This window comes from Eucyclogobius newberryi, unplaced genomic scaffold (genome assembly GCF_026437365.1).
Source record: "Eucyclogobius newberryi isolate DKJ021-1_F unplaced genomic scaffold, fEucNew1.0.hap1 SCAF_10, whole genome shotgun sequence".
Lineage (NCBI taxonomy): Eukaryota > Metazoa > Chordata > Actinopteri > Gobiiformes > Gobiidae > Eucyclogobius > Eucyclogobius newberryi.
This window is the reverse complement of record NW_027315724.1, coordinates 32,598,296-32,624,908: the sequence shown is the minus strand read 5'-3', so window position 1 is coordinate 32,624,908 and position 26,613 is coordinate 32,598,296. Positions and strand designations below refer to the sequence as shown.

At 42.3% G+C, this 26,613-nt stretch overlaps 1 protein-coding gene across 5 annotated transcripts in view; it reads left to right on the top strand.

The window, feature by feature from the left end:
• LOC140368159 (rap1 GTPase-activating protein 2-like) overlaps positions 1-26,613 on the top strand; it is a 168,625-nt gene that overhangs the window by 61,073 nt on the left and 80,939 nt on the right. For 2 of the 5 annotated variants that reach the window (XM_072455093.1, XM_072455077.1), the window contains exon 1: positions 25,529-26,175. The exons of 2 other annotated variants lie outside the window; for them this stretch is intronic. In XM_072455093.1, coding sequence (XP_072311194.1) covers positions 26,042-26,175 — 134 coding nt within the window. In that variant the 5' untranslated portion in view covers positions 25,529-26,041. Of the gene's footprint in view, positions 1-25,528; positions 26,180-26,613 lie in introns of those variants that run through there. One more of the 5 variants, XM_072455085.1, reaches the window with a different exon arrangement.

Here is a 26,613-nt window from a genome sequence, read left to right as displayed (position 1 = left end):
CCTTCTTACTGCGAACCTCCTCACAGATCTGACCAGTAACTCGGTCTGATGGTGTCTCTATGGAGATGGAAAGGTTTAATGCAACACTGTGGTGCATATTATATTACTACTACAGCAAAGTTATGTAGAACTTTCTTGAACCCTTGAAGACGCGTTACAACACAAGAAACAAAGTAAAAACAAGTAAAAGGAGCATTTTTTCAGACAAAGTAATAAGAAAGCCATGAGAGAACAAGGCGGCATGTCAGAAAAGTTACACAGTGCACCTTTAACGAAGCTTTCAGCGCTATAGACGTCCTTTTCTATTCTAGGCACAAGCTGCTTTTTCCGAGGGGCAAGTGAAGCAGGCGGACCACCACCTCAGCCAATCAGAGCTCATCCAAACGAGTCCTATAGCAACGCACACGGCTCCTCTAAACAACTTTGTGATTGTTAAAATGATTGCTATAGGATGCAGAAAGCGCACAGCGGTCAGATTGTGTCACAAATCACTGCATTAACAAAACACTTTATGGAAGGAAAAACTTCATTTGCTCATTTACTAAAGAAAAGTTGGCTAAAGCGGCTTTAATCTTGAGTCACAGAGCTTCAGACGCAGCAGCCAACGTAGCCACTTTTCAAGCCAATTTCAAGTTGATTGAAAGTAATTCCAATGCCCAGTGTTTCCCCCAAAACAGAACATTTAGCAGAATTTTCAATAATACCACAACGTTCTGTCTTCGTCACGGGTTTCCTGTCATCGGCAGTATTTTGAGCGAAGAATAATTCACATTTTGAACTGTTAATTGCTACGATGGTCCCGATCCTACATCGCTCCTCCGTGGATAATAAACCCACACGTGATATTCCTGACCTTAACTCATACATCTCACTTTTACCCACCATTAGCGCTCTCCATCTGTCTCCCGGCGCTGCAGTCTGCTGCTGAGGTCCCCGCTCCTTGGTCCAGACTGTCTGCGCTGTCAGGAGACCAGGCCCATCTGACGCCTCATCCATCAGAGCCACAGCGGCGGACACCGAGGGTTCACGAGGGCAGGGCGTAACGGTCGCCTCTACTGTACTGTATGTGCGAGGCTGGGCGGTCTCTGTGAGGCTGGGCGGTCTCTGTGAGGCTGGGCGGTCTGAGGCTGGGCGATCTGAGGCTGGGCGGTCTCTGTGAGGCTGGGCGGTCTGAGGCTGGGCGGTCTCTGTGAGGCTGGGCGGTCTCTGTGAGGCTGGGCGATCTCTGTGAGGCTGGGCGGTCTCTATGAGGCTGGGCGGTCTGAGGCTGGGCGGTCTCTGTGAGGCTGGGCGGTCTGAGGCTGGGCGGTCTCTGTGAGGCTGGGCGGTCTGAGGCTGGGCGGTCTCTGTGAGGCTGGGCGGTCTGAGGCTGGGCGGTCTCTGTGAGGCTGGGCGGTCTGAGGCTGGGCGGTCTCTGTGAGGCTGGGCGATCTCTGTGAGGCTGGGCGGTCTGAGGCTGGGCGGTCTCTATGAGGCTGGGCGGTCTCTGTGAGGCTGGGCGGTCTGAGGCTGGGCGGTCTCTGTGAGGCTGGGCGGTCTGAGGCTGGGCGGTCTCTGTGAGGCTGGGCGATCTCTGTGAGGCTGGGCGGTCTCTGTGAGGCTGGGCGGTCTGAGGCTGGGCGGTCTCTGTGAGGCTGGGCGGTCTCTATGAGGCTGGGCGATCTCTGTGAGGCTGGGCGGTCTCTGTGAGGCTGGGCGGTCTGAGGCTGGGCGGTCTCTGTGAGGCTGGGCGGTCTCTATGAGGCTGGGCGGTCTCTGTGAGGCTGGGCGGTCTGTGCGTGGCTGGGCGGTCTGAGGCTGGGCGGTCTGTGTGAGGCTGGGCGGTTTCTGTGAGGCTGGGCGGTCTGAGGCTGGGCAGTTTATGTGAGGCTGGGCTGAGGCTGGGCGGTCTCTGTGAGGCTGGGCTGAGGCTGGGCGGTCTCTGTGAGGCTGGGCGGTCTGTGTGAGGCTGGGAGGTCTGAGGCTGGGCGGTCTGTGTGAGGCTGGGCGGTCTGTGTGAGGCTGGGCGGTCTGAGGCTGGGCGGTCTGTGTGAGGCTGGGCGGTCTCTGTGAGGCTGGGCGGTCTGAGGCTGGGCGGTCTGTGTGAGGCTGGGCGGTCTCTGTGAGGCTGGGCGGTCTGTGTGAGGCTGGGAGGTCTGTGTGAGGCTGGGCGGTCTCTGTGAGGCTGGGCGGTCTGAGGCTGGGCGGTCTGTGTGAGGCTGGGCGGTCTCTGTGAGGCTGGGCGGTCTGAGGCTGGGCGGTCTGTGTGAGGCTGGGCGGTCTCTGTGAGGCTGGGCGGTCTCTACAAATCAAGCGGCGACTTTTATAACACTGCGTTTGTCGTGTCAGACGTGTAAAAGAGTGAGTTTCTTTGTGTACACTTTGTTTTTCTCCTTGGTTTGATGGACTTGGTTTGGTCCTGCGCTTGACCCAGTTGTGTCCAGTTTTATTTCCTTAATGATTTGACGATTGTTGGCGGTCATTTTCGTCCCCGTTACACGCTACTATTCCTTAATTTGTGGACCAGAATTACAAAATCAAACTTTCTGAGTGACAAAATTTAAATTAAGAAACAGAATCAGTTTTATTGCCATTGCACAAACCAGGAACTTCTTTTCGGCAAAAAGGTGCCACATAAAACCACAAATAATAAATAATAAAACTAATAAAACATAAACTATAATAAAATAGAGGCATTTACAAATATGTGTAAGAATAAAAGAATGAATACAAAATATATACAGCAAGTATCCACCTTCCATTGTCTATTTCTGTTTAATGTCTTAAGTTAAGTAAGTAACTTTAGTGATAGAGCGCCCCTGCAGCTCCCTTGTGAAACTACACTGTCAGAGAACAGACACAAATGTTTTATTTTAAATAAGACAAGTACAATCACAAACAAAAATGCCACAGTTTTCCCAGGTCCATGTCAGCAATGTTGCAAGGCTGGTTTCCACCCAGAGACAGAAACAACTACAACAGACGCTGCTAACGCCCCAAAAATACACATTTAACCATCACAGTTACTTATAAAGACGTTTAATCAGGTACAAATGTTACCAAGTTCTCTTTTAAATCCGTCAAACTTTAGTTGTAGCCACACCAATTAAAAAAAACACATTTCATTTCATTTATTTATATTATTTATTTCTTATTTTTATATTTTCAAAGAACAGCAAGTAGTGGGTATGAATGCACGAATCACTCAAAAATACAAACAAAAATAAAAAGAGTGAGCTAATGATGAGGCTGATTTTGCATAATGCTATATGTCTACTTCTGTGCATTCCTGTTGTTTTGTGGAAGTAAACCAGAAGTAATCAAACACATGGTGCAGTGCAAGTCTAGTGTTGGTGTCAAAAAGTTAAAATAATGATCTGTTGAGCAGCTGTTGCGACGTTGTCTGCTGTGCTCGGTGATGCTTTGTTGCAATTTGTCATTAGCAACAAATTGAGAACATGAGCCATTTTTAGCAGATGATTAGGTAACATCACAGAGGGGAATTTAATTTGAGAAGTCAAAACCGCGCAAACACTGTTGCTGGGGAATGAGCTGTCCTCTGCTAAAAAAAGATATTTAAATCATTTTCCTGCTTCAGTCGAATGTTAAGCCAACTGGGCGGCACAAAGGAACGAGCCAGACGCCAAAGTCTAATGTCAAGTGACTCATAATCAGTCTTTATAGTGAAAGATGATCTCTCACTCTGCTCCCGACAGAACACAGAGAAATCCCCCAAGACCAGGACTCATAAAAGGAGTTTGGATCGAGATAACTTCAGATTGGGCCCAAAGTTTGAACAAATAGTACTGGCATTTCGTTCATAAGAGCAGCTAAGTGTTCGCGTAACCTGTCACTAATTCGTTTACAGTGATTATCCTCTTCTGATTCCAGCTCTTTCTGTTTTCATGTTCTCCCTGTGTCTTAATCTCCATTAAACCTCGAGCAAACTCCAACCAAGCTCCTCGTGGGTGTGGCTTGGGAGTGGAGCACCTATGCCAGACTCTGTGCCAGCTTTAGCGTTGTGTGCTCGATTCCCGGCTCTGACAATTTGCCGTATGTTCTAAGTCAAAAAGCTACCTCAATGCAAAACGCACTTAAATTAATCTTCTTTCTGCTATTTTTCCTCCTAAATATTGACTTAAGTGAACAAACGTATAGAAACTGTTTCTAAATGTAGATTATGAGTTTAAGTTTGCATTAGGCATCGAGACAAAACATCGCTGCTTCATAGTGTCCTCAAACAGTTTTTAGTCATTTATAAAGTTTTTAACATGTTTTTTATCAGTACCTCGCTGTCTGCTGCTTTTGTGGTGCGACGTGAGTTTATGTAGACTGAAATGCATGTGTTTGGTTTGGTGGGAGGGCGTAACACAAAGAGTACAAAAAGGCTGTGCGCAATCATTTTAGTTAGTTGAAAAATGTACCTACAACTAGAAGAGGGAAATATATAGACTAGATCTAGATAAACACACGATATCTAGATAATATCGTGTGTGCTTGTTTCTATTTTTCATATGCAACAATTGAATATCGAGTACATCATTTATCTTTAGAAAAAGAGCTGATTATAAATAACAAGGGGGAAAAAAAGTTTGAATAAAGGCTGTATTTCTGCACTTTTCTGATTGTTTTTGCAGACATTTCCCATGATAATTAACATCTGAATATTGTCAGCGGGATATACGTTTTTGTCAATATCGCCCACCCCGTAACCCCCGACCTTCTTGCAAAAACGTCAATTATCTTTGACCGGATTCACTTTGATTCAATAGCGACGGACGTTTTGTTGGCGGAACGTTCACAAAGGATGATCTGACTCGCGTCTACGAGCGACGGATACTCTGATGGATAATTGGAGAACTTCCAGACTTCAGCCATCAATTCAGTCATTTGAACCCTGGTATTTCGACTATAAAACGTCACAACAGTTTGACACTACATCGACTGAATTCAAGTCTAAATAAACCTTAGGCTGCCGCCGCGCGAGAGCCTGACTCATTCTGCCCGCGTGCGCCTCGGATCCACGTTTAGTGTCATTACAGTGTGAAACAGGCGACAGCTGACATTTAACCGGCTCCGTTTCAGTTGTATCTCGTATTAATCATTGGCCTGAAAGTGTTTGGACCAGCACAAGCCTCGCAGCCATGTCTCCTCCTCTTCCATCTGTTGCCGCTCCCTGACACATGCCCGGCTCCTTTGGCTGACTCAGCGTGGTCCGGTCGCTCCGAGGGGGACGTGGAAACTCAATATGCACACACGAAACATGCAATGTTCGCTGTCGTGAGGTTACAGGCCGCAACGTAGAAGACAGGGCACGTTTCGATGCATTTTTGAGCCTAATATGAAGTGAAACATGATTTACTAGTATGGAAGATTGTATGTGTTGTCGTTGTTGTTGTTGTGTCCTTGGGAAATACGCTGCAGCCCTCTTGTCTTTGTACGGATGCGTTCTCATGACTACAGTGATTGGTTGCAAAGGCAAAAGGATCTCAAGACTACTTAGTGTCTCGTATCTGAAAATGCCACAGTATCAGTTGAAATCACACAATTACTCATGTTTATTACAGAAAACTGCAAGTAAATGATGCATTTGAAGATACTAGGATGGTTGTCTGCGGGGGGGTAATCTCACACACACGTACACACGAAAGCAAAGCACTTTCTGTTTTTAGAAAAAGTAAAGCCTTAATTTAATCTTGGCTATTAAAATGTTTAAACACGGACGGCCTTCATCAGGGCACAAGGACTAGTTTAAAGTGTATTTATCTGTAAACTTGCACAATCCACTTCCAAATCTACAGTATCTTCACCAAAGCAAGTTCAATGTTTGTGAATTCCGTTCATTGACAATGGCAATAAACCTTTTCTGAACTTACTAAAAGTCTTCTCCTTTTGGCTATGGTCCATATCAATCCTTACAATCTAAAAAAAAAAAAATTATTATGATGGTCGACTAACACTAGATTGACCAATAAATTGATTTTTACCTTTAGATTTTTTACAAATCATTACAAACATACATCTTTTTACAACTAGAAAAATACTCTTGTTTTAGGTTTAAAATGTATTTGAAGCAAGTGAAATGATGTGATATGATGAAAGTAGTATTTTCTTAAAATAAGCGTAATAATCTCACACATTTGGGGGCTTTTTAAATATCTCTTAAAACAAGATACATCATATATTTGTTTGGATGCAAGACAACAAATTAGGCTTCAGTTTTATGAAATATGCAGGGTAACTCTGTAATTAAGCAGTTATTAAGCCTTGAATCTGTCTAAAATAAACTGTTTGTTATGCTAAGTCCAATTAAGGTGCCGTTATACTATATTATACTATATGATAATACATTATGGCAAAGCAAAAATCAAAGCAAAGACATATGGGGAAAAGTGATATCATAATCGTCACTGCACATTAATTAGCCCCAGACTGGAGTGTGAGTGCATGTGTGTGTGTGTGTGTGTGTGTGTGTGTGTGTGTGCGTGCGTGTGTGTGTCAGCTGTCAGACGCACACAACGCTCTGATCATTTGTGAGTCTGAAATCTGACAACGGCTAATAACAAGTGTCAGTCACGACAAACAAACCAGGCTAAGGCGAAAGGGTGACAGTGGCTCAGCTGGTTGAACGCTCGGCTCATAACGGGAAGGTTACCGGTTCGATATAGTGGGTTAATGTGCTATTTATATACTTGCGGCGGTATTCGGTCTTGACAGGAAAACTTAAGCTCGGTGGGATCGAGAAAATATCACGGAATAGTACGAAATGATTAATTACAAATTGAAAGTGCGTAAAAAAAGGTGAGTTATTGGCAAAATTTAAAAGGAGCAACAAAATCTTTTTTTGCATTTAAAACCTTGGAAAAAAAAGTTGGGTTGTCACAATATCCAAACAGTAAAATCTTTCATTTTCTTTCATTCCCATCGTCTAACACGTGTCTACCGAGTTTGTGACCAATTTTACAGAAAAATCCAACTTTCTGAATGACCAAATAAAGTTAACGAGACAAAAAAAGGTAAAAAAAAGTACTTTGCCTCTAAAATCTTTCTGATTATTCGTTTTTAGCTCTTCGAATATATAATGACCTGAATAATTATGTTTTAATTTGTTTTATTGCCCTATGTTTATTTGAAAGTGACAGAACAAAAAGCATTGTTCCAGTTTAAAGTGACCGTAACTATAGCTCAGAAGAGCGTTTGACCATTTAAAAAAGACGGAAACATAAAACTACGACATGCAGTACATATTCTGTTCTTAAACGGCATTTAATCCTTCTATTTTAGCACAAACCTGTGGTAAATATTTCTCTGAGTTTCACATCAGTCAAGTCGCAGTTTGTCAAGAAGTTGAAATTTACACTTAATTGACACCATTTTCTGACAGTTTAAGCATCCCTTTAAAGGTGTTATCAGGTGTTATTATTTGTCAAATCATAATTATTGGGTTTATTATATGAATTTTGGCCCCAGTTGACATTACTGCAAAATGACACCTTCTTAAAACTTGAAAAATACAAGTGTTTTAGGCAAAAATGTCCTTGAAATAATTGAAATTAGGCATGAAGTGATTTCTTACTTCATTTTACAACGACTTAAACTTAGCAGAAATGTTAAAAACAATTAAAACAGATTGACTACATTTAAGTGCATACATCTACACATTTGCAGTGTGTAATGGTTGCCAGGTTGTACAACAATTGTGGAAGTACCTCTATCTAGTCACATGTCCAACCAGGTCAAACGGGGAAAATAGACAACGTTTAATACAAATCTTCAACGTAAACATGATCGTCGTGTTGTAGTGAAATGTGTTGTCAAACCTGTCACTGGATGTGTTAAAAATGTGACCCTGAAACGCATAAATCACAAACCCTTTCACAGGTTTGCCCGCATGTTTAAGCTGAGAATGCTGTACTATAACCACACGCCGTCTTTTGTGTTTACGGTGCACCCCGGCTGCCCAGTCGCCCCGTCGTCTTGTGTTTGGGTGTGAGAGTGAGACAATCTGCTTTAGACGTCCACTGTGCACACGCCACAACGCTGTGCACACGGCCAGCAAACCTCACATAACTTAGGAAACGCAGTCCATAGAGCTGATTTTTGGTGCTTTGCGTGTGGTAGTTTGAGGGTTTTAACATCTTTTCTTTCACCTTTTTGTCTCTACCACATTAGGTTGCCATTTTTTGGATATTTTCCAGTGATCAATTTGAAAGAAATGGGATTACTCCCATCAGATAATGGTTTAAATCACATTTCAGCAGAAGTGTATCCAAAAATATGTACTCGAGTTAAGTGTAAAGTTACATCAAAATTAAATTAACTCAAGTTTAAGTACAAAGTAGTGGTCCAGGAAATTATTCAAACACATTAAATAAAGCACAACATCTGGAATTTTCAAAGGATGGAGACAAAAAGGAAGAAAACGAAATAATATAAAAAAAAACCGAAATGTTCAAATCATCTCATATTGTAAACATACAACTTTTTCCCCTTGTAGATTTATTCACAGTGGGAAGAAGAACTATTAGAGCACTGTTACTTCATTATATTATATCATACTCAAGTAAGAGTAAAAGAACTGTGTCAGGAAGTCACTCCAAGCGCTACAATGTCAAAGTTACTAAAGTATATATAATAAGTAAATGTGACTTAACGGACTTCTAGCACTACTGCAGTTCACTAATCTCCACATAATACTGGTATTAACGACCAGATTTTTAGTTTCCATGTGACCTAGTACTTCTAGCACCTCCTGTTGAACTGTGGATCTGACAAAACAAACTTCCAAAATGGCAGACAATGCCAAATGCACAGAGTAGTTGTCCTGTTTCCTGATGGTGGTTTGATCTTAAATGTCACATGCTGTGTTCCTCAACCCACTTTGTTTGTTAAAATGAGTTGAACAACAGTGTATTTAGTGTTTTATTTAGTATTCAGAAAGACCATAAGGGGCACAATGGCAGCTACATTCGTTCCCATGCCGCTGTAGACATAGGAAGTGTTGTTTTTTTGAGTGGACAGAACGTAAAATAATATAATACATTTGCTATAAACAGGAGCAAAGTGATAGATTTGATCCTTGGGCCGTATATAAAGACTCAAATATGCAATTGTTTTCTGACTGCGCTTGTTGTTTCATCGTTTTCTGTTGATAAAATTCACTCCAGACTTTTTGTAAAACAGCACTACTCATTAAAATAACTGTATAATGTAGCAAGGAACAACTTTTCAATCCCAAAATGTGCGTCTAGGAAGTTTGAATGAGCGTGATTTGATTGAGAAACGCAATCAAAATGTAAAAAAAACAACAACATAAAGTGAACTACTAAGGACTGATACACATTTCAGACTGGTGCTAAATCGATAGACAAAGCTAAACGCTCCTGGAGATTGCAACAAGCCTGTTTGTTTCTCAAGCTTGATTAAATAAACTAAACTGATTGCAAAGCTCTCTCGGTCTGAATAATCCAGGCTGCACAAAAAATGCTCCTCGACACGTTAAAACTACTTACCGCGCGTAGCAGCAACGGTCCCTCTGTAATTATGTCCTGCTGTTCTCATGTTATGTAAATGTAAAGGACATATATAAAGTGCAGGAGAGGCACGTCTAGTTAAGTGCTGTTATGGCGGTCGTAAGTGCCACTACTTAATTGCAGAGGACACTAGAGTCGTGAGCGTGGAGGCCTCTGTGAGAGCGGAGGAGGTCCGACCCGAACACACAACATGAGTAGGACTAAAGCAAATGTGTTTTCCTGCTAAACACACAACTATTCCAGACGTATGTTCATAAATAAATACTACGGAACGTGACAAATGAAGTGACTACAACAGTTTTAATCTGTATTTTTCGGCGGCATGTTCTGGCTTTGTTTATTTTGATAGAATGTTCATCACACATTTTATGTTTTTTTGTGTTGAAATTACAAATCCCTGGTAAATATTTAAAATTAATTGAATGTATTTTATTTTATTTATTTTATTTATTTTATTTATTTTATTTATTTTATTTATTTTATTTATTTTATTTATTTTATTTATTTTATTTACTTTGTTTACTTTGTTTATTTTTCTTTTTTTAATTGTACTCATTTATTTTATTTCACACATTTCATTTATTTATGATTGTATTAATATATTTTATTTATTTTATTATTGTGACAAGAAAACCAAAGAAATAGGCTTGTTATCTATTCTAGTAATGACATATTTAGAGCTTCAAGTTTATGCTAATATTTATGTAGCCAAATGCAGATGATGTGTGTGGTATATTCTCTTTTTCTGCCCTGAACTGAGATCACATACAGTCCATGAAGATATCGCCCGCAACAGCAATAATTCACTTGGGTTTGTTTGCGTGCGAGGAGCAGACACCGCGCCGCTGTAAAGCCGTCGTAACCCAATCAACCCACACCTCCCCGTCCTCTCTGTCACTGATATGAACCAACAATGATACATGAAGCTTTTACGGTGGCCATTTAAAAACAGCTGTCAAGAAAGTATGGGAAAATCCTCCATCACGTTGACGTGTAGAAGGGAAACATTTATAAATATAGTGTACGGGCTATAGGAGAAATACATGGAGGGATATGGACCAGAAAAGCATTCAGATATCGTCTGTACGTGCAAAACTGAGCTGTGCGCGCTTTAGTGCTGAAGCCTTAGTGTTGAATCTGGCATATTTTGTATTTCTCCCACCAAAATATTAACTTTGATGCGAACTGCTATCATTTTAGCTCAATATAAACCACTATTAAAGACTATTTTAAGACTTTTTTGCATTCTTAACCATTGTTCCTCATCAAAAACATACCAGGAGTCGTAGTCAGTTTCATTTACGAGAAGTCACAGGTTGAGCTTTTCCTTTATGAAATTCAAACTCAATTAAATGTATTTTGTACAGGCACAAATCAGGCTGAATGTGGTCAATCGGTGGTGAAATAAACGTGCATTTTACATAGCGTTATTAGTAAGCCAGGCACCAGATTCACACTAATACACAATATTCACATTATTGTTTTGAAGTCCATAAACCATCACGGGACTCGTTTTGAGCCTTTCTGTCGTCAAATCACTATCTTTACAACCGCGCGGCTGCATTAGCACGTCGGCGGAATCTAGGTTTGTTTATCTCACCTATGTAGTTCCCTCTGGAGCCAGGAGATGGAGCTCTAACGCCGCAATTCCTGACGTGGGAAACGCCAGAGTGATATGAAGTAAATGCTGCTTTTTGTAGACCAATTTTTTAAAAGTTCTAAATTATGAGTAAAAAAATACTCAAAAGCATTGAAGCCCGATAACAATACAAATAATGCATAATATTTGTCCTTTAAGTTACTCCAGTGCTGTCATTGTGTCCCTGAGCGAGACAACGTAACATTTTCTCGCTTTCACGGGACAAAACAAGCCGTTTCATTTAAGATATTGTAGGAGAAGAGTGTTTTTCTTACACCAGACCCGTGTGCTTGGCGCTGCCGTTCCCAGGACAGGGTTAATGCTTGATGAGAGATAACGCCTCATGACATTTCCCCGTATTTACCTCCAGCCTCCGTGTGAATATAGACGTGACAGTGTGACATTCAAACTCTTATTTCGTTATTTATGGTGGATCTTCCGTTACTCGATCTGGAGGCAGGGCACAGCTGGCTGCGGTGGTTGGATAATGGTTTTATGACATGGAGGGTCTCGGGGTGTCGCAGAGTTCACCCGCCGAGCCCTCTGTCTGGTTTGTCACGTTATCCACTTTATGATGCAATAGAATAAAAGCGGTTCGGCGTAATTGTGTTGCATAGAAATGTATTTAGACCTTTTCATTCATTTGAATATCCCGTTAACGGTGGAAGGCTGTGTGAGTCAGAGAGGTGAGTGAAACTGCATTAAAAGCTCACCTCAGCTCAGTCCTTGTTGCCTTAGGTATCACGGAAATAAAGTTTACTGCCAAACTCTCGACAGTGACGGGAAGAGTACTTGAATACCTGCGGCAACTTTTCAGAGTCAAATTGGTGTTTACCCCCCCCCAAAAATGTACAACGTAAAAGCAGTATGTTGTGACAAATGAGACTGCTGTATTTGAACCTGATAATTCAGTCATTTACTTCTTGTCAACATAAAAGTAAGAGCCAAAAGCAGCTCTCTGATTGGCTGCTCTTCAACGGTCCATCCCAGTTTCACATCATCTAATTAAACTAAAATGTATTTCATAACGTATACTGTTACATGCCTCAAACAAAATACTATATTCTGATTATTTAGAATGATCGACGTTGATATGCATTATATTATAGTGTAGAAACAAACGACACAGGATTAAAACAGGTTTGTGATTGGTACACATTTATCTAAAAAGTAGAGCAGGGCAATTTGGGGATGAAAATCCAATTGTCGTCGTCGTTGTTGTTGTTGCTTTCATCCAGTCGTGACCTGAACCCTGTGATTATCTGCTTTTTTGGTTTGATTCACATTTCTTCTGGTTAGAGCGGCTCTAACCTCAAACATGGGACATTTCTCCTCAGCCACTCCCTCCTCTGTCAGACAGCTGGATTTAAACAATTACAGTGAAGAGACAACTTTCAGATGAAGCACGGCACACATTTACTCCACTAAAGACATTATAAACAGGTGTATACTTGAAGCTTGATAAAAATCGAAATCAGGATCTGGATATGAAGAAAATTGTGATAGGGTTTTTGTGGCACATCTGTAAGAAAGTAACTGTACTATACAATTAATGAGTAACTATACCGTATAACAGCTACTCACAATAATGTATATATGTGATGTTTTCAGTATATGTTTTAGTTACTTCCTGAAACTGACTGTGAAACGTTTAAAACACGCACCACCACGAGCCGCACGCACCACGAGCGAGCGGCGCCGCTTCTCCTCCGCTGCACAGGCGTTTCCGTGTCCGATCACCGGCTCCACCACGAGCGGCACGCACCGCCACGAGCCGCACGCGGCTCCGCTTCTCCTCCGCTGCACCGGCGTTTCCACGCCCGAACACCGGCTCCGCGCTCCCGCACCCGCCGCCCCGGAGGTCTGTACCTGGGCGAAGGTGTGGCCCCAGCCCGCCACAGGAGCAGACACGGAGAGCCGGGCACCGGCTCCACCCGGAGAAAAGCAGCCCCATACAACCAATGTACAGCCCCGTTTCTCTGCTTTCCCGCTCCACAGACGGGGGCGATCTGGTCACAAAACTGGACTCAAATGCGTCTTGATTGGGCTAGAGCAACGCCGGCGTCTGGTATGTGGACTGCCGCTTCTGTCCCAACGTCTTTGTTTTGTTAGTCGTTTCCATTGTTTTGTTTTGTTCCCGCGTCTCTGTGTTGTCTTCTGTCTACATCCCTGTTCCTTAACTTCATCGGACATTACTGCACCGTCCATCGCTCATCTCCTCCCTCACTCCTGGACTATCTACTGCCCTAGTCGCCAGCTAACAGCTGGCTAACACCTGCGGAGGTCCGTCATGGTATCGCGGGGCCTCCCTGCCGTGCAGACAAGGTCTGGGGCAACCAACGCCACTCACTCCACCAGCTTTTTCACAACTCTCTGCCCACCAGCTTCTAGTTAACCAGCCTCTAGCCACCGCCAACATACTAACTGGATTACTCTCATCTGCTGCTACGTTCCATCTCCTCCTCGGACTATCACTCCCGCGCCTCCAGGCCACCGCTCCACCAACTTCTCGCCTACTCACCTACACCGCTGCTGACCTTCACCTCCTCAACCATAACCACCGTCTCCCAGCTGCTGCTGCCTCTGCAGCTAGCTCAGCTGGGATCCTTCGCCGGCCCCGCTACATCCACAGGGGCTCTGGTCTCTCCCATAACCACCACTCCAACTCTGGACTAGTTTTCGCCCCCCCGTCACCCCCACCTGCCGCACTGCCAACCTCAGCAACCCCCTCGCACCCTGTTCTCCACCGTCAACAAGCTGCTCCAGCCACCGGACATCACTCCACCCTCCTCCCCTGACCTCTGCAACTCTTTCCTCCTTGCCTTCAATGACAAAATTTCCAAAATCAACAGCTCCATGACTGCCGTCTCCATTAACTCCATCTCCCCAGTAACGCAGGGGGTCCCCCAGGGCTCAGTCCTCGGCCCCCTCCTCTTCATCTGCTACATCTTCCCCCTTGGTCACATCCTCCGCCAACTCAACCTGGACTTTCACTGCTACGCTGACGACACCCAGATATACCTCACCACAAATCCACCCAAAACCCTCCCCTCAGCCACATCGAAACCTGCATCTCTACAATAAAATCATGGCTCACTCTCAACTTCCTCAAACTGAACAGTGACAAAACAGAGCTCCTCCTCATTGGCACCAAATCCACTCTCAATAAAACTGGTCCCTTTTCACTCAGCATCGACACCTCGACCATCACCCCCTCTACCCTGGTACGCAATCTCGGTGTCATCATGGACCCCACCCTCTCCTTCACTCCCCATGTCAGCCACATCGTCAAGACCTCATACTTCCACCTCCGCCGCATCGCCAAAATCCGACACTGCCTCACCCTCCCCGCTGCTGAATCCCTCATCCATGCCTTCATCTCCTCCCGCCTCGACTACTGCAACTCCCTCCTCACTGGCATCTCCTCCCATTCCCTCCACAGACTCCAAATGGTCCAAAACTCCGCTGCCCGCCTCCTCACCCACACCCGGTCCCGTGAACAAATCACTCCCGTTCTCCGCTCTCTCCATTGGCTCCCCATCAAGCAGCGCATAAACTTTAAAATACTCCTCCTCACCTTCAAAGCTCTTCACCACCTTGCCCCCCCCTACCTGTCTGACCTCCTCATCCCCCACCGCCCCACCCGAGCTCTCCGATCCTCCTCCTCTCTCACCCTGACTGCACCAACATCCCGACTCAAAACTTTTGGCGACAGAGCATTCTCCCGAACAGCACCCCGACTCTGGAACTCCCTCCCCCAACCTGTCCGCCACTCTCCCTCACTCACAACATTCAAATCCCGCCTAAAAACATACCTCTTCACCCAAGCCTATGACCTCCCCTACCCCTAGCCTCCTCTACCCCATTGCCTACTCTTCTACCCCCTGTTACATCCCCATCTTTTTCTCTCTACTTCTTCTGTCTTGTTCATTTTATCTGTATATTAATGTGTTCTGTACGTGTTGTCCCCCCTGTCTGTAAATACCCCCCCTTTTTTTTATTATGTTCAGCGTCTTTGGGTCACTGAAAAGCGCTATATAAATAAAAGTTATTATTATTATATTATTATTAAAGCAATGGAGCCAAGCTGGTGGTGCAACCTACATCAAGCCAGGTTTTTCATTCCTGTTCTTTTGGGATTTTTTTGTTATGTGAAGTAAAAAATGTGCAGTTTTTGTCATAATAAAGACGTGAAATTGCATTAGTTGGTATTTCAACTACTTATTTGTCCATGGATATCAGCTCCACATAGAGTCTTATAATTAACCTGGCTGAAATTTCAACTGAATACAGATGCAAATAAGGTCTAAATCCTGACAGACAGGACTAACACGCACATACTTGTAACTAGACTGAGTAAACAGTTAAACCAGGCGAGTGTTTGAACGTGTCGAGCGTCGTGTGCCGTACACTGCAAACATGGCAGCGTCGGAGTGGAAGGCGACGTGGTCCGGCTGGCGTCCGTGTTTGTTTGAGACGCTTGAGACGCAGCGAACACGCGTGTCCTGGAAGACAGCGCGAGAGATTCAAAGGTTTTTAATTGGGATAATCGACAAGGATCACGTTAACACTCGAAACTTCTCCTGTTAGTTTACATTACATAGACTTTTATTCACTGGCATTTGGCCCGGCATGAGAATTGTGTGGTCTTTTATTATTTTATATTGATTAGGTTTTATTTGGTTTCTACATATGTATTTATTTCTTATTATTTTTATTTATTTATTAATGTGTTTTTCTTATTTTTTTAAAAACATTTTAAATTTTGTTTAATTAATTAATTTTTTAATTTCATTTTAATTTCATTTTAATTTCATTTTTAATTTATTTTAATTTATTTTTAGTTTTTTATGTATTTATTTGTTTTTTAATTTTTAATTTTTTAACTCATTTTGCTTGTTTTGTACTCTGTGCAGCACTTTGAAGACTTTGGTAAAATGTGCTGTACAAATAAAGTTGGATTGGATACATTCAATATGAGTCATCGCGAAACAACCAAGCTAAAACAACAACAACAACAACAACAACAGTTCCATTTACACTGCTGAATAAACGTGACAGCTAAAAGTGCATCAAGTGTTGTTCGAGTCTGTCATTTGAACCATGAGTTTGTGGGTTTTCCTGTTTCTCGCTGAAAGCTAAACACGTTTCCAGTTAAATTACATTCTGACCAGAGCCACTGTTGCTGCAATGAAGTTACAGCCCAGTGGCCGTACATAGCCTTTGTTTACAATGTCCTTTCTGTGCCAATAAAGCAGCTCAGGGAGGCGCTCTCATAAGATGAAGGGGAAAGCTACAGTGTTAAAGTGAAAATGTCCTTTTGCGATGATTTGGAGCTCGGCAGATTTAACTTGCTGTGTTAGCGATCATTAGACCTGCGCTGATCTCAAGCTGACCACAAAAGGTGATTTTTATCAATTTGACCCCAGCTGGTTCATTCGGTGTCATCCATTTATTTGTGACGCCTTTATTTTCTTGCTGCCAAAGGTTCAGTCCAAAGGTATCCATACATTTTTTCCATCGCTGGAGTTTTATGTCCCAGATTTACAGTTTTTAGATTGATTCGTGCCATTTTTTCAGAGGCCTCTAAACAATAATAATACATATATTTTAAATTGACCTGCTTTATATTCTTCTTTTGAAAGTTGTCTTGTCATGTAATTGGTTAAACCCTCCTGCCATTCACAGAACCCCGAAGCGCGTCACATTTGAGGCTCGACGTCACGGCTCTTACAAAGGCTTTTATACAACTCGGGGGTGCTTTAAATATGAGTTTAATGTGCAGATTACTGACAAAAATAGAACAGAGAACCATAGTGTGAGACTCTGTGAAGAGAGGAAAGAAGGTGGTTTAAGCAGGTCATTAATAACTTGAGTGAGAGGAAAGAGTTTTCTGTGCACAGGAGAAAACGGGAGACGATCAGGAGCTCTCTCTCATTCCCCTCTCATTTATTTTACTTTTATTTCTAATTTACTCTTTAGTATCCTTTTAATTTACCCTTGTTTCATCCTTTGAAGTACAAAATACAACTAAGATGCCAATAAAACAAATAAAAACACACTTCATGGGATAAAATCAAACAAAGCAAGAACCAGGGCTTTGAATTAATTAAAAGGCATGAAATAGTTTAATTTAAAACATCTCTGTTTGTTCCACGGACAAAGTAACTACGGTAACGCTGTGTTGACTCGATGCAACTGTAACACAAGAATGTCCTGCGATCTCAGACTTGATCTGGTGTTGGGCCTGATAAATAATCCTTATAAACAAACACAATGCAGCGCTCTCCTCCTCTGGCATCCAATGATTGCGTCCTACTTTAGAGTATAATTCACAGTGGTGAGATCTGTATCCTTCTCCTGGAATGAACCTTAAAGTTTGGAGTGGTTACAAAGCAAAGATCTGTCTGTTGTCACCGAAGAAGTGCAAAAAGGAAATAACGGAGGCGCCTTTATTTATTTGTCTATTTGGCGATGTGTCTCGGCGCGTGTTGGTCTTATTAGAGGAGGGTTTAGGCGGCTGCCCGGCGGTCGAGTGGTTAAGGCGGCAGCACACGTGCCAGCCTCCATGTGCAGCCGCAATGTCCAGAGTTCAAATCCAGAAATCCAGACTCCAGACAATTTACTGCATGTCCTCCCTACTCTCTCATCCCCATTTCACGCTCCTGTCTAATAAAGCCAACGAGCCAAAAAATCCTTAAAATAAAGAGTGATGGGTTGGAAAAAATATTGTCTCTACTTGTTCCTTCTTCCCTGCGCGACTCTTTTTTATTTTCTCAAAGTATATAAAGAAAGATGTAATACAAAAACACAAGACCAAAAAAAGTATTACAGAGATAAAAAAAAAAAAAAAAGATGCTAAAAAAATTTACCATTGTGTCCAATTTAATTTGAGTCGGAATGTGAATTTTTTCCATTTTTCTAATATCCAACATAACGTCTGTCCAATTTATGATTGTCGGCGCATTTTGTACCATCCAGAGCTATGTTTCGATTGTATCCATGGCAGGAGTCCTGAGGCCCAAACACATGGCTCTGAAATGTCAAATATCGTCCGTAAAGGTTTCATTGATGTCAATCCACAACCTCTGAGCAACCGGGCAATCCCAAAACCCATGATAGTGACTTGCCTCCTGGCTGCCACATCCTCTCCAACAGTACGCCTCTTTTTCTCACACACACCCCTACACCCTCCTTCCCGCTATTGTTTTGAGGCCATCAGATATTCATTCGGGCATATTGACACACCTGAGGAGCGCCGAGTCGCACCAGTGGCCGTGGGCCACGCGACAGGCTGTTCAGAAGAGCAGAGAGAGTTACAGGTGTTTCTTCAGCCTCCCGATGACGCACGAGAGGACCCTGGTGAGACGGGCCACCTCCACTCTTGGATGTTGTTGTTGTTTTTAGTGCGACGCTTCCCGGGGGCCACTTGCAGTCGGCCATTTTTGTTGGAGAGCTTGTTTTGTTGGGGGAGTCGAGGAAAATGCCCAAGTGACTTTTGCCGCGCTGCAGAGTTCTTGTCAGTCGCTTTATAAAGACGATTCAAGGGCGTAAAAGTGTTAGAGAAGCGTTTGATTTTGCCCAAGACTCTCAAAGTACTAAGTGTATCTGCTTGTAATTAGAGGTGGGCGGCATTGACTAAAGTGAGTGTTTTATCATGCATTTTTATCCACCCATAATCCAGCTAAAATGCAGTGGGAATTAGTGCAGTACAAATTAATGCAATAGAAATCAGTGCAATGCAACAAAAGGTCATGTGCAACAGGTGAATTTGCCTCCAATTGTTATAAATAAACAATGTATACATGATTTAATGAAACACACATTACATCTACATCTACAAATGCTAGTGAACCTGAGCACTTTATTACTTTTAATACTAGCTTATACTGTATTTATTAATTTAAGCATTTATGTGTGTGTTTATTGTACGCATCTTTGTTTTTCCGGACATCTTGAATTTCTTCCAAGGGGAATCAATAAAATATATCTAACCATCTATTAAATGCATAAACAAAAGACTAGTTCTTATCAAAACTTTACTAGGGAACCTTGTTTTAAAGTGTTACAAATGCCATGTTTGGTGCTTTTCCTCAACAACCCTTATCGCCTTAAAACGTTGATTTGCGTTTTGATTTCAGCCAAGTTCACGTCACCGGGAAACTCCTGGAGGCACATACAACAAAGAGTTGTTTTGAAGCATCTTGGTTGAACGTTTAGAGTCGGTTAAACCACACGGTCAGTGGAGCTCGAGCGTTAATGTAATAATTAATATCTTTACAGCAACAACAATAAAAGGTTCTCAGCCTTATCCACCTGCACACGCCACAGCACCGTCAGCAAACAGCCTTGAATTGAACTTTAGCGAGTTTTCAATCAGACTTATACTTCGCAGCGACTTATATGTGATATTATTAAGATAAGATAAGATAAGATATTCCTTTATTGTCCCACATGGGGAAATTTCATTGGTGCAACGCAGGTAGATACAGAGGTAGATACAGAGAGAAAAGAAAGAACAGATAACTTATAGGAAGTTTGAAAAACACTCTCAGTAGAAGATCTCCTATAAACAAAAACTCCCATAGACAAAATCCAACAAGGGATGGAGGGGAAAAATAATAAAGATAAAAATAAATAAATAAATACATAAATACCATTGCATGTGATCACGACAGTAATTGCACATGAATATGTTTCACGACATTAACACATTATTATATCATTTTGTTAGTTATTTTCACACTTGCAACCACAAGAGGGCGCTCTAGGCTCTAAGCGACGCAGAAGAAGAATCTGCACTTCCTCTGGAGTTTGTGGAGTTGTTTAGAAGTGACACAGAGGAAGAAGAATTCAGTGGATTTAGTGATTTGGGGTAAAACTGATGCTTTGGTAAACTTGTTACATGTTCTTTATGCTATAGTTATCTGAATAACTGTTAATACGTCACCATGTCTCTAATCTGTTATTATTTTAAATTACAGTTCGAGATGAAATGTCTGTTTTTGGTCTTAGATTTTATCAAATAAATTTCCTCCAAAAATGTGACTTATACTCCAGTGCGACTTACATATGTTTTTTTCTTCTCTATTTTGCATTCTTTGGCTGGTGCGACTTTAATATACTCCGAAAAATACGAAAGAAAGCAGCTGGTTGCACAGTAATAAGGAACATGTTTTTATTTGATTAACCTACACGTTCACATATATAATAATTCATGTACTTCTTGGTTATTGTCTGCTATGGCGCATTATAAAGCAGGGAGATGTCTGACATGTGATTCAGTGCGTGTTTTTGCTGCATCAGGGATTGTGTGGGCTGGCTGATGGTTTTGACCTTGTCCACGGACGCCTTTAATTTGCTGTCATGTGAAAAGATGTTGCCGTTTTTCTTTTGCGTCAAGTCAAGTTTAGGGAGGAGGGTCTACAGCAGACTAGACATGTTCAAATATAACGCAATGCTTCCTTATCGGTTTTTATTATGTCATTAGTGCAAATGAGGGAAGAAATATGTGTAACGCTGTCGGATATTCACTGTTTTTGTTCATGAATGTTGAACCTTTTTATGATTTGTTTGGGATTGGCTCCACAAACTTGTCATGTTAACCAAAAGGCTTTTCAGTGGCCTTTCAGCTGACAACAATCAGGTTTTCGGTGATTGAATAATGGCACCACTTTCTGAAGCTGTTGTGCAATAAAAAAAAGAATAATGTCACTTTTCTGTCGGAGAACACGTGGAATTTTGCGCCAGCTTTTGTTTCATGTGGGTAAGCTCAGTAATCAGGTCAAAAAAATAATACATCTGCAATTCGACAGTTAAAGAAGAATTTCTGCCACGGAATTTGATGTAACGTGAATGCAGCATGTCTTATTACACTCAAAGGCTCGATATTAAAACTATATTCTCATTTGAGTATCAGTGCAAATACAAATAACATGAAGAGGACACAATTTGACCTTTTCTTAACACTTTTGGAATGTTCTTGAGCTTTGTCAGAAATAGTAAAAGACCATACAGTGACTTAAAGAGAGGAATAATTTTACAAAAGGCTAACGTTATCTGTGAACTTTACAGTAACTTAAAAGACCTGTGTCTGATTTTTTTGCATGTAATAAAGTCAAATCTGTTGTTCTCCAGTACAGATATATTATGTACTTGGGTGAAAATGATCCCACATTGCTTTCTCTGTATCGATTTAAAGAGCGTTTTCTTCTCCGCGAAACAGGAAGTGCGCCGTTAGCATGCTACTGTTTGCTAGCCTTACCGCAACGCCCTTCTAAACTTGTCGGGTTAATATTTAGCATCCTGGGAAGGCATTAGATAAGTGAGAGACACAGTGTAAAGTATTTAAAATAAACTACTTCTTTATTTTCTTCATGTTTTTATCGGTCAATAATATCGGATATCGGCACAGGCTTAAACTATCCATATCGGACCATCGATACCTTCTTGACAAGAGGCTCAGACGAAAACGAACAAAGGAGGAATTTCGTGGCTGTACAGAGCAAAACAGTAAAGTTTCAAATGTCCTAAATGAACCTGGGCCGCATCTTTTTTCTTTCTTTAAAGTGGACTCTGCTAAACCGCCCGATACGATACTTTTGTCTGTCCCTGCGCGGCATCTGAGGCAGGGTTAAGAATAAGTTTCAGACATGTGGCTCGCTGTCCTTGTCGTAACCGGGTGCTCCAGAAACAGCACCTGCTCTTTCCGACAAACTCGCTCCGTGTTTGTCCTCGTTTGGATTCTGAGGAAATGATCCGACCGGTCCGACTTGGTCATGTCATGATCCGTCTCACATGTTTGTTTTAGTTTCTCTGTGAGCCATTTAATGCATAGAATCTACGGTACATAGGTTGCTGTTTATGTTAAATTGAATAGTTCCATTTGCATTGATTTGATGAGAATTTGCATTTTCCTTTGCAGATCTTCCAGGCTAGTCTAAATGTTTTGAAGTTAATTTGAATGTAGAATGTATAGATTGTAAAAAAAATAATAAAATAAAATAAAGAGTAGAGGCAACGCAAATAATAATGAAAAAATAATCGTCTGAAGTACAAAAATATAAAACGTTTGGGAACCGCTGGACTAGATCCCATGTGAAAACAAAAAGCTCTGGAGAATACAGCGGAATTTGATTATTTCCTGTTTTCACATCCGTGTTCAATCATGTATTAGATCATGAAGGGGGCAGTATGTATGTTACGTATTTTTTAACTTGGAAGCAAATAATAAATATTCTGTATCTGACAATAAAGCAAAAAATAGACATTTTCACTTTTTTATGACACAACTGGTCTAATCTTCAATTCAAAAGTGTTTTCGTATGTCCAGCTGCGTGTTGTACCTAACATTTTGAGGACTTTTTCCCCACTCCAAATACATCAGCATTTCAGTTTTCCAGTCTTTCTGCAGTTGTGAGACCGACATCTACAATGTTCAATTTCAGGCTCAAAACAGTGAAAAAATATGATCGTTTTAGTTGTTTTGTAAGGCACTTTGAACTGCTTTTAGTACGAATTGTGCAATGCAAATACGTTTCGACTGATTGAAGCGTTACTATGGCAGCGGTCTTAATGCACACACAAATATTCGTGTATTTTTTACCGTTGTATATTATTCGAAGGTAAAAAATACACGAAAGCTTCTGTAAACTGCAAAAACAACCACGCTCTGTAGAAATTAAATACAGCTGACGTGAAATCGTGAAAAAGCAAAGGAAAAAGGTCTGTCCAGTCGGTCCCAAGGCAGCTGTGGCAACATCTACAGCTGTAGAATGACAAAAAGAGTGACTGAAGAGCAGAATGGACACAAACGGCTATAAATACGTGAGCCATTGTTGCTGTGGTGTCGAAGCATTGGCAATGACAAACAGGCAGTGCACAACATATCCACGGGGTACAGAATGATGAAAAATAATCACAAAAAAACCTTCAAAATCCTCAAAATGTTGCCATAACGGGAAGCTGAAACTCACAAATCTTTACAGAGAAGCAGTTTTTCTCAAGCGATAAGGCAGAGGACATATTCGATCACATCACTGGGTGGCCGCACTGGGTGATATTCAGCTAATGTTTGTGCAATCCATCAGAAATGTGCTAAAACGTTCCCGTGAGTGTCGTGGTTCGAGTATCGCACAAAACCTCAATGGGCCGTAAAACTGAACACAAGACGATATACTCCACGTCGCGCCGTTTGTCGATTTTATTTATCTGTTTTTCTTTTAACGTCTCCTCTTCTAGCTGTCTTGGCAACCGCAGATTTCATCCACGAAACGCAAGAATGATAGATAGGAGACAGAGGCGGCGAGAGGGGTTTCGCGGAGCAGCCGCCGTTTCATTCATTGGCTTAATTGCATTATTCCTGCATTTGCTCAGCGGGTCACTCGAGCAAACAGAGTGGTGCGGGGGAACAGGTGGCCCAAGATGGAAACACTGGCCTCCGGATCAATACGTTCTGAGAAAGGCACTGCTTTAGCGCTGTTTACCGAGCGCCGAGCGAGGGAGGCAAAGAGAACTGCCTCAGAGTGATGTAAGACTGCGATTGTGCGAAGAGGTGCTGTTCAAACGGTGCGGCCGGTTTGGCAGGTGGGACGTGGGTTTGGGATGTCACGAGATCAAGGGATCGAGTTGCGATTGTTGTTGAGAAGGAACGTGGCGATTTTATGGTTATTCGCGACGATTGACTCAATGAGCGAAGGAAACTTACATAATTGAGTCACTTTCATTGGCGAGTGCGACTGTTTCTGACACCAGCTTCAGGAAATCAAACTTTGTGAATGATAATGTAACGTTAATGTAACCTAAACACCCAATTTAAAAAAGAACATTACATTTGTTAAAGTATCAGTTGAATTGAAATGAGTTAATTTAGCGTTTAAACAACTGTTACTGACTAACATTTAGATTGTGGCCTGAATAATCACAATTGTGGTTTAACATTATAATGTGCAATCAGGACTGGGGACGGAAACTATTTATTTTGCTAAAATATGGTGCAGAACGTTTTTGTTTTTGACACTGTACATTACCCTTTAATAAAACCCTGAACTAAATTAAACCAAACATTTAAACCAGGTTTTAATCCTGGTGTAGTTTATTTGAGACTTGGTGATCTTGTCAATGTTTTGTGTTGTACTGGTCTTAATGGTCAGTTCTTTTTCTTGTTTGCTTGGTTTGGCAATCTAGATTTCATTTTTCTTTATTATCCCTTTTGTACATCCTGGTTTGTTCCAGTTTAAACCCTGGCGTAGTTAGTATAGTTTAGGAAACCCTCACACTTCTTCTGGACTGGTTTGGTCCAGGTTCAAGCCCTGTTTAGGGATAGTGTTCTAGTCCTGGTTTCAGTCTCGGTGCCTGTTCAGGTTTAATTCTGGGTTTAGTTTGAATTACGATGTGGTTTAGTCTTGATTGATCTGACTTTAGCCTGGTGTTTGCCTTGGTTTATTTAAGTCTGGATCAAGCCAAGAGTTAATTGTAGTTCAGTTCTGATTTGATCCTGGTTTAGGTCTTGTATGATGGTTTAATCGCACCATTGTCCCGGTAAAGCTCATACTGCTCCATACCTTAACCTTTAGTCCAGGTCACGTTTTTTGACCTGCTTCAACCCTGGATTTGTCATGTCGTATTTATGATTTAGTTCTGGTGTAATCCTGGTTTAGTCCTGCTTTACCCTTGGATATTTACCTCACCTGGTTTACCACCTTTATTTCTGCTGCTAGTCTTAGATCCCTTTGTTTCTTTTTTTATTTTTCATTTAATTGCTATTCTTCACTTCTTAATTTTCCCTTTCTGCCGGTGTGTATTATGTGAAAAACAAGAAGGGTTTATTAGTGTGCAGCAGCCAGATTAAAAAATGAATATGGGAAACGGAGATGATTTCACCCCGCCAGGAACATAATGTCGCAAAATGTGTTTCAATCCTCAACAAGGGTGCAATTTGCTGTAATTGTTATTTCCTGTCCTTAATCTCTTTCCATTTTTGTGCTGCTACATTTCAATTTATTTGTCCTTGGCAACAACACAGGCAGGCAATCGGCCGATAAAAAACACGCTAGAATCAAAATTTCACACTTGACACTGAACGTGCTAGAGCGAGAGAGAGAGACGGAGGGAGAGAACGACAAGCGTCCCAGCAGTCAAATCCTACAATCTGGATAGAACAAGGTCACCGAGATTAATACAAAATCATTAACAAGGTAGGAACAAGGGCAGAGGAGAGCGGGAGAAAGGGAGGGCTGCCGTAGTGGCCGAGTCGAAGCGAGGCTATGGTGATGGGGGGCGGAGCTTTTTGGGAAGATCCGGCCAGTGGAGAGCGAGGTGGGCGTGGTTTGGCTGTAGGGAAGGAGGGAAACGAGCGGTTGCAGGCACAGACAGCAGGAGCGGAGCATGTTAAGGGGAGGAAGGGATGAGGATGCATGCACTCGTCAGGGATGCATCGGTACAGTGTGTGCGCCGGTGTGAATAGCTCAGTGCCTTTCGCTTCCTCCGTAACATGCCACTCTGTGCTCTGGAGCTCTGACAGTCACATCGGCTTCACAAGCTGTAAATGCAGATAGTTCACCTTGAGAAGCAGCTTTTGGATTCGCAGTTTTGGATTACAACAAAGAACAGAGGGGACACTACCAAAGTGGACTTTCTGGATCGCTTGCATGGGAAAGGATCGGAGGATTTGAAGTCTTTCTAACCCGACCGCAGATTTTGGGCTGTGGTGAATCCAAAACTCATCCTGGAACCGAGCAAAGCGTCCCCGGGCGGCAGGCAGGCGCTGCAGCCCAGGGTCAGTCCCAGCAGCAGCAGCAGCAGCGGCAGCGGCGGCGGGGGCATCGGTCCCAAACTGTCCCCGACCACGGAGACGCCCGGCCCCGTCCCGGAGCCCAAAGAGCAGAGGGCCATGTCTCAAGCCGGGAGGAGGTTCCACAACAAAAAGGCCGGGATTCGAGCAGCGGTCATCTTGATAGGACTGCTGCACAAGTCCAGGAAAGCCAAGGAGAAGGAGAGGGAGCGAGAGCGAGAGGACAGTGAAGGGTGGGTAAAGTCTGGTGTCGTTATGATGCTTTAGTCTGCAGAGAGGTGGACTTTATTGGCTTGTCATTGTTCTTGCTCGATTACACGTCGGTAGCTAGTAGATGTAGTTAGTTTTGAGTTGGGCTTTTGAACAGTTTGTCAGTGAATAATACATTTAAAGAAGCAAAATTGACTTGGATCTTCAAGTATAACAGTTTCAGGCTATCAATACCTCCTGATCTTTTTAGCAAGCATTTGGAATGGTCAAAGTTTGGACACATGGTAAAAGTTAGATGTTGTCTGGTTGGCAGTGATGAATTTACAGAAAGAGATGTCAGATGTTGCTGACTGAACCGTGCTCTAATCATCCCGTGCTTTAGTACAAAATGTTCAAAAAATTTCTCGTCATTGATCGTCCTTAAACCTGTCTTTCTATACGGCGATTGTTTTAGAGCTGCA